The sequence below is a fragment of the Heterodontus francisci genome, chromosome 17, assembly GCF_036365525.1.
Source record: "Heterodontus francisci isolate sHetFra1 chromosome 17, sHetFra1.hap1, whole genome shotgun sequence".
NCBI lineage: Eukaryota > Metazoa > Chordata > Chondrichthyes > Heterodontiformes > Heterodontidae > Heterodontus > Heterodontus francisci.
This window is the reverse complement of record NC_090387.1, coordinates 7,831,331-7,839,268: the sequence shown is the minus strand read 5'-3', so window position 1 is coordinate 7,839,268 and position 7,938 is coordinate 7,831,331. Positions and strand designations below refer to the sequence as shown.

At 48.3% G+C, this 7,938-nt stretch overlaps 1 protein-coding gene across 1 annotated transcript; it reads left to right on the top strand.

Moving 5' to 3' along the window:
- The first annotated feature begins 6,474 nt into the window (after positions 1–6,474).
- Positions 6,475–7,436, top strand: LOC137378575 (uncharacterized). The gene is made up of 2 exons (XM_068048881.1): positions 6,475–6,550; positions 7,009–7,436. The coding sequence occupies exons 1-2, from the start codon at positions 6,475–6,477 to the stop codon at positions 7,434–7,436; spliced, it is 504 nt and encodes a 167-aa protein (XP_067904982.1).
- The last annotated feature ends 502 nt before the right edge of the window (positions 7,437–7,938 follow it).

Genomic DNA, 7,938 nt, shown 5'->3' with positions numbered 1-7,938 from the left:
GAGAGAGATTGGAGAGAGTGACACACAGAGACTGAGAGATATGGAAGGAGAGAGAGATTGAGAGAAAATCTGAGAGACAGAGAGAAATTGAGAGAAAAAGAGAGATTGAGACAGACAGAGGTTGAGAGGCAGAGAGTATTGTGGATAGCACATATAGCGAGGTGAGCACACCGCAGGCTCAGACTCCACAGGCAGGAAGGGAATGGGTGACCATCAGACAGAGCAAGAGGACTAGGCAGGCAGTGCAGGAATCTCCTGTGGGTATTCCCCTGCAAAACAGATATACTGCTTTGGATACTGTTGGGGGAATGGCCTCTCAGGGGAAAGCAGCAACAGCCCAATTCGTTGCACCATGGTTGGCTCTGCTGCACAGGGGAGGAGTAAAAAGTGTTGGAATGCAACAGTTATAGGGGATTCAATTGTAAGGGGAATAGATAGGTGTTTCTGTGGCTTCAAAAGAGACTCCAGGATGGTATGTTGCCTCCCTGGTGCTAGGGTCAAGGATGTCTCAGAGCGGTTACAGGACATTCTGAAGGGGGAGGGTGAACAGCCTTAGTACACATTGATACAAACGACGTAGGTAAAAAAAAAAGGATGAGGTCCTAAAAGCAGAATATAGGGAGTTAGGAAGTAAGTTGAAAAGTAGGACCTCAAAGGTAGTGATCTCAGGATTACTACCAGTGCCACGTACTAGTCAGAGTAGAAATAGCAGGATATTTCGGAAGACTATGTGGCTGAAGAGATGGTGTGAGGGGGAGGGTTTTAGATTCCTGGGACATTGGGACCGGTTCTGGGGGAGGTGGGACCAGTACTAACTGGATGGGTTACACCTGAGCAGGACCGGGACTGATGTCCTCGGGGGAGTATTTGCTAGAGTGGTTGGGGAGGGTTTAAACTAAAATGACAGGGGGATGGGAACCTTTACAAGGAGTCAGAGGAGGGGGGGGGGGATCAAAGACAAAAACAAAAGACAGTAAGGGGAATAAGAAAAGTGATAGGCAGAGAAATCAAGGGCCAGAATTAAACAGGGACACAGTGAAAAATATTGGGAAGGGGACAAGTAATGTTAAAAAAACAAGCCTTAAGGCTTTGTGCCTTAACGCGCAGAGCATTCACAATAAAGTGGATGAATTAATCACGCAAATAGATGTAAACGGGTATGATATAGTCGGGATTACGGAGACATGGCAGCAGGGTGACCAGGGATGGGAAATGAACATCCAGGGGTATTCAGTGTTTAGGAAGGACAGACAAAAAGCAAAAGGTGGTGGAGTTGCATTGCTGGTTAAACAGGAAATTAACGCAATAGTGAGGAAAGATATTAGCTCTGACGATGTGGAATCTGTATGGGTAGAGCTGAGAAACACTAAGGGGCAAAAAACGTTAATGGGGGTTGTATATAGACCCCCAAACTGTAGTGGTGATGTTGGGAATGGCATTAAACAGGAAATTAGGGACGCATGTGATAAAGGCGCATCTGAAATGATGGGTGACTGGACAAATCAAATTAGTCACAATACCATAGAGGAGGAATTCTTGGAGTGTATAAGGGATGGTTTTCTGGACCAATACATTGAGGAACCAACTAGAGAACAGGCCATCCTAGACTGGGTATTGTGTAATGAGAGAGGAATAATTGACAATCTAGTGGTGCGAGACCCCTTGGGGATGAGCGACCATAATATGATAGAATTCTTCATCAAGATGGAGAGTGACGTAGTTGATTCTGAGACTAGGGTCCTGAATCTTAATAAAGGAAACTACGAAGGTATGAGGCGTGAATTGGCTATGATGGATAGGGAAACGTTACTTAAAGGGACGACAGTGGAAAGGCAATGGCAAACATTCAAAGAGCGCATGGATGAACTGCAACAATTGTTTATTCCTGTCTGGCGCAAAAGTAAAACGGGTAAGGTAGCCAAACCATGGCTTACAAGTGAAATTAGAGATAGCATTAGATCCAAGGAAGAGGCATATAAATTTGCCAGAAAAAACAACAGACCTGAGGATTGGGAGCAGTTTAGAATTCAGCAAAGGAGGACCAAGGGATTGATTAAGAAGGGGAAAATAGAGTATGAGAGCAAGCTTGTGGGGAACATAAAAACTGACGGTAAATGTTTGTATAGGTATGTGAAGAGAAAAAGATTGGTGAAGACAAATATAAGTCCCTTACAGTCAAAAACAGGGGAACAAAGCAATGGCTGACCAACTAAATGCATACTTTGGTTCTGTCTTCACAAAGGAGGACACAAATATCATACCAGAAATGTTGGGGAACACAGGATTTAGTGAGAGAGAGGAACTGAAGGAAATCAGTATGAGTAGAGAAATGGTGTTGAGGAAATTGATGGGATTGAAGGCCGATACATCCCCAGGACCTGATAATCTACATCCCAGAGTACTTAAGGAAATGGCCCTAGAAATAGTGGATGCATTGGTGGTCATCTCCCAAGATTCTATAGACTCTGGAACAATTCCTACAGATTGGAGGGTAGCCTATGTAACCTCACTATTTAAAAAGGGAGGTTGAGAGAAACCAGGGAATTATAGACCAGTCAGCTTGACGTCGGTAGTGGGGAAAATTCTCGAGTCCATTATCAGAGATTTTATCGCAGAGCACTAGGAGAAGTGGTAGAATCGGACAGAGTCATCATGGATTTACGAAGGGAAATCATGCTTGTTAAATCTAAAAGAATTCTTCGAGGATGTAACTAGCAGAGTTGATGAAGGGGAGCCAGTGGATGTGGTTTATTTGGACTTTCAGAAGGCTTTCAACACAGTCCAAGAGATTAGAGTGTAAAATTAAAGTCTAAGAGATTACAGTGTAAAATTAAAGCGCATGGGATTGGGGGTAGTGTATTTTGATGGATAGAAAATTGTTTGGCAGACAGGAAACAAAGAGTAGGAATAAATGGGTCTTTTTACGAATGGCAGGCAGTGACTAGTGGGGTACTGCAGGGATCGGTGCTAGGACCCCAGCTATTCACAACATATATTAATGATTTAGATGAGGGAACTAAATATAATATCTTCAAATTTGCAGATGACACAAAACTGGGTGGGAGGGTGAGTTGTGAGGAGGATGCAGAGAGGCTTCAGGGTGATTTGGACAGTTGAGTGAGTAGGCAAATGCATGGCAAATGCAGTATAATGTGGATAAATGTGAGGTTCTCCACATTGGTAACAAAAACAGGAAGGCAGATTATTATCTGAATGGCTATAAACTGGGAGAAGTGAATATGCAACAAGACCTGGGTGTTCTCGTACACCAGTCGCTGAAGGTAAGCATGCAGGCCCAACAGGCGGTAAAAAAGGCAAATGGTATGTTGGCCTTCATAACGAGAGGATTCGAGTACAGGAGCAGGGATGTCTTGCTGCAATTATACAGGGCCTTGGTGAGGCCACACCTGGAATATTGTGTGCAGTTTTGTTCTCCTTATCTGAGGAAGGATGTTCTTGCTAGAGGGAGTGCAGCGAAGGTTTACCAGACTGATTCCTGGGATGGTGGGACTGATGTATGTGGAGAGATTGAGTCAGTTAGGATTATATTCGCTGGAGTTCAAAAGAGTGAGGGGGGATCTCATTGAAACCTACAAAATTCTAACAGGACTTGACAAGGTAGATGCAGGAAGGATGTTCCCAATGGTGGGGGAGTCCAGAACCAGGGGTCATAGTCTAAGGATAAGGGGTAAATCATTCAGGACTGAGATGAGGAGAAATTTCTTCACCCAGAGAGTGGTGAGCCTGTGGAATTCACTACCACAGAAAGCAGTTGAGGCCAAAACAGTTGGTGGTGTGGTAGGAATATAGGATTAGTGTAGGATTAGTATAAATGGGTGGTTGATGGTCGGCACAGACTCGGTGGGCCGAAGGGCCTGTTTCAGTGCTGTATCTCTAAAACTAAAACTAAAACTAAAACACTATGTTTTCAATAAGGAGTTAGATATAGCTGTTGGGGTGAAAGGGATCAAAGGATATGGGGGGAAAGAGGGAACAGGTTACTGAGTTGGATGATCAGCCATGATCATAATGAATAGCGGAGCAGACTCAAAGGGCTGAATGGCCTACTCCTGCTGCTATTTTCTATGTTTTTATGAGACAGCGAGATTGAGTCAGAGACTGAGATTGAGAAAGAGAAAGAGGAATTGTGAAAAAGAGATTGTGTGAGAGAGCGGCAGAGAAAAAGAAAGATTGAGAAAGGGAAAGAGATTAAGAGAAAAAGAGATTGCAAGTGATTGAGAGAGAGAAATTGATAGTAATTGAGAGTGATGAGATTGTGAGAGGAGGATTTTGAGCTGCAATTGAGAGAGAGAATGAGAAAGAAAAAAGAGAGTTTGAGAAAGAAGGAGATTGAGAGATTTGGCTGAATTTAATGATCCCATTGCTGGGCCCATAAATGGATGCTATTCCTGTCCGTCATGTGGGCAGCCTCCCCACTGCGTTCAGTGGCAGGTGACCATTTTGTATATTGGAGTCACGGGTCCCCCAGGTCACTTGGCAGGGGTGGGATTAGAGTCATCAATTATGTTGTCAGATGACTCCTATGCAGATGCTGGCACCATTTTTAAAAGCCTGCCAGCCCTGCATTCACTCCTGCCTTAGATTCATCGGTAGCTTGGATCGCCTTTAAACTTTTCATGACTGGATCCTGTACCGCACCGAGGAGGGAAGGAAGCGATGGCCAAGCCAAGACACAGGGTGGCCCCACGGTTCAGTGATGCCTCCCTGCAGATTCTCCTTCAGGCTGCCAGGGAAAGGCGGGAGGTTCTCTTCCCCAGCGAAGAGGTCCTGCTGCCTGATCAAGCAAGCCTGGGTGGAGCTCGGAGAGGAGGTCAGCAGCCATGGGGTCATCCAACACTCTTCTTTTTGGGATTCCATGTGACTACACGGGAGGATGCGCGTCATGGGGCGTGTGACACTATTACAACAATGGCAGAAGGGGTGAGGATGGAACCTCATCCTGGCAGATGCAAGGCTGCATCTCAGCCACAGGAAACCGTCCTTCACATCTCAGCCCTATTAACTCCCCTGACAGCATGTGTCAGCATGAGAGTTATCAGATCCCCCAGCCGGGGGCAAGAGTCTGGCACTAGCAGAAATGTTATGTTGATCTCTCGACCTATCTCTGCTCTCTCCATCCTTCCTCTTGCAGGACAAGAGGGGCCACAATAGGAGGAAGATGGCCTGCACTGGTGAAGGAGTCCCTGATCTGCGCCCTCTCACTACCGCCGAGGAAGAGGCCTTGGAGCTGGCAGGGACCTCGGGTGGCCGTACAATTTCGGATGGGGAGACTGGAGTCCCTGCACAAGAGAGTGAGGATTGGCCCCCATCAACATACTCATTAATTTCGGCAAACCATATCACGCATGGTTAACATGACGAGATCTGCACAGCCTAACCCACGTTTGTGTTCTCTCATGCAGGTCGGCGGGAGCAGGAGACTGCAGCAACAGGGGGACAGACGTCCACCTCTGAGGAGGACGGCCATTCAGAGGATGCACGATCACATGACTCTCCTGCACCTTCCACCAGCGTAGATACTTTCACCTCAGTGGGTAACCATTCAGCATTAGAATCAGGGTCACACGTTGGTGAGAGCATCACACACGCACCCAAGCAGCTGCTTGAGGCTGAGACAGCCGAGCCCTCCAACAGTTGGAGGACTGTGGGTGTCCAGGCCCATGCTGAGCCCCAGGCTGATGATGATCCTCTGGTGTCAACAGCACAGGGCATGCTGGAGCTGCAGGGAGAAGTAAGGTGACATGCGAAGCTGCCAGAGGGCGTGCAGAGCCATGAGCAGACGATGGAAGAGTCTATCCATGCCATGACCGCTGCCTTGTCTCAGGTGTGTGAGCGCATGGCTTCCTCCATCAATAGTTTGGCAACCCTCATGGAGAGCAAGATCCCACAGATGTGCAAAAACCTGCACACCATCACCCTTACCATAAGCTCAATGCAGCAGTGACAAAGTGAGAGGCCAAGTCGCCTGGAGTGGAGCCGTGGCAATTGTTGTACCTGACCTCCGCTGTATTGCGAGGGTTCCTTACAGACGTGAGCAGCCAAGTCTTCAATGGGTAGCCTTTGTCCCTGAGAATCCATCCCGGAAGGTGAGCCGGGAGCCTGAAATGCTGCGGCACCTGGGACTGCTGAAGTATGTAAGCGTCGTGACTGCTTCCCGGGAAGTGGGCATTCACCTGCAGGAAACGTTTTCGGTGGTCGCAAAGCAGTTGAACGTTGATTGAATGGAAGCACTTCCTGTTAATGAAGGCGGCTGGCTGGTCTGTTGGAGCCTTGATGGCCACATGCATGCAATCTCTTACACCTTGCACCTGTAGGAATTCAGTGATGGCCCCAAAATCCAATGACCTGCAGGGTCGCTGGGTGACCCCCAAATCCAATAGGTCGTAGCTCATCCTGCAACAGGGCACATACATCAGTGGCAGCCTCCCTGGAGAGCCATAGTGTTAATTGAGAATGACAATTAGACATTTGGAGGTAGCTGATCTGAGTCCAGTGCAGTCTCTGGGTTATGTGAGCCCTTCTTGGCCTGGCAAGCTGCTCTTATTCTCATTGTGGAGTTTCACAGGCAGGCATAGCTGCTTCTTGGACCTCCCTGCATTGAAGGCGCCGCATCATGCCACGGGGGTCCAATAATACAGGGCATATGAGACCGATGCAAATTACTGTCGATGCAGAGTCGACCCTGCCTTGACTACTGAGCATTTGACAATCCTCTCAGCGGAATCCCTGATGGACCTCAGAGCCTAACCTGTGGCCCAGCACTGTGACTGAACAACCACATCACACAGCTGTTTGTTAACCCAATACAGCAACCCCGCACCCCACCCAACACCCACACTGCACCCATGCAGAGCCCCCCAAACCCCCTTGCAGAGCCCCAAGACCTGACCCCCCTTGCAGAGCCGCTGAGACCCTGAATCCCCTTGCAAAGCCCCCGAGGCCCCAAACCATTTTGCAGAGCCCCCAAGGCCCCGAATCCTCTTGCAGAGCCCCGAGACCCCAAGCCCACTTGCAGAGCCCCTGAGACCCTGAATCCCCTTGCAGAACCCCAAGACCTGACCCCCCTTTCAGAGCCGCCAAGACCCCAATCCCCTCCTTGCAGAGCCCCCAAGACCCCAAACGCCCGTGCAGAGCCCCGGAGACCCCAAGCTCCCCTTGCAGAGCCCCTGACCCCCTTTGCAGAACCCCCAAGACCACGAATTCCCCTTTCAGAGCCCCCAGCCCCCTCCCCCTTGCAGAGCCGCCAAGACCCCAACCCCTCTTGCAGAGCCCCCAGCAACACAGACAACAATGGCCTCCGATCCCTCCCTCTGCCCCTATACAATAATGCTCAGGAGTATCTACCCGTCGCAGCAATATGGTCTCCTGCCTCGGTGCCACCAGGTTTTAACAGAAGTGAACCCGAAGGCACATGAGTGCCACCTGCCATTCACACAATCGAGGCCTATCATTAAATTGAAATTAATTATATTTAAATGCATTTAAAATATCAGTTCAGCAATTTAAAACAGCTCCCCGTCTTGTCAGGACATCAATGACACCATGATGCTTTCCGCCACTGAAAAGATCCAGAACCAAGTCATGACGTCATATTTCCAAGGGGACAGCACTGGTGCAATTCTCCGTCTTTCCCGCCCTCCCCACCATTAAACAGTCACATTAAATTCTGCCTACTGAGACAGAGATTGAGAGAGAGACATAACATAGAAACATAGAAAATAGGAGCAGGAGTAGGCCATTCGGCCGTTCGAGCCTGCTCCGCTATTCATTATGCTCATGGCTGATCATCCAATTCAGTAGCCTGTTCCTGCTTTCTCCCCATATCCTTTGATCCCTTTAGACCCAAGAGCTATATCTAACTCCTTCTTGAAAACATACAATGTTTTGGCCTCAACTGCTTTCTGTGGTAGCGAATTC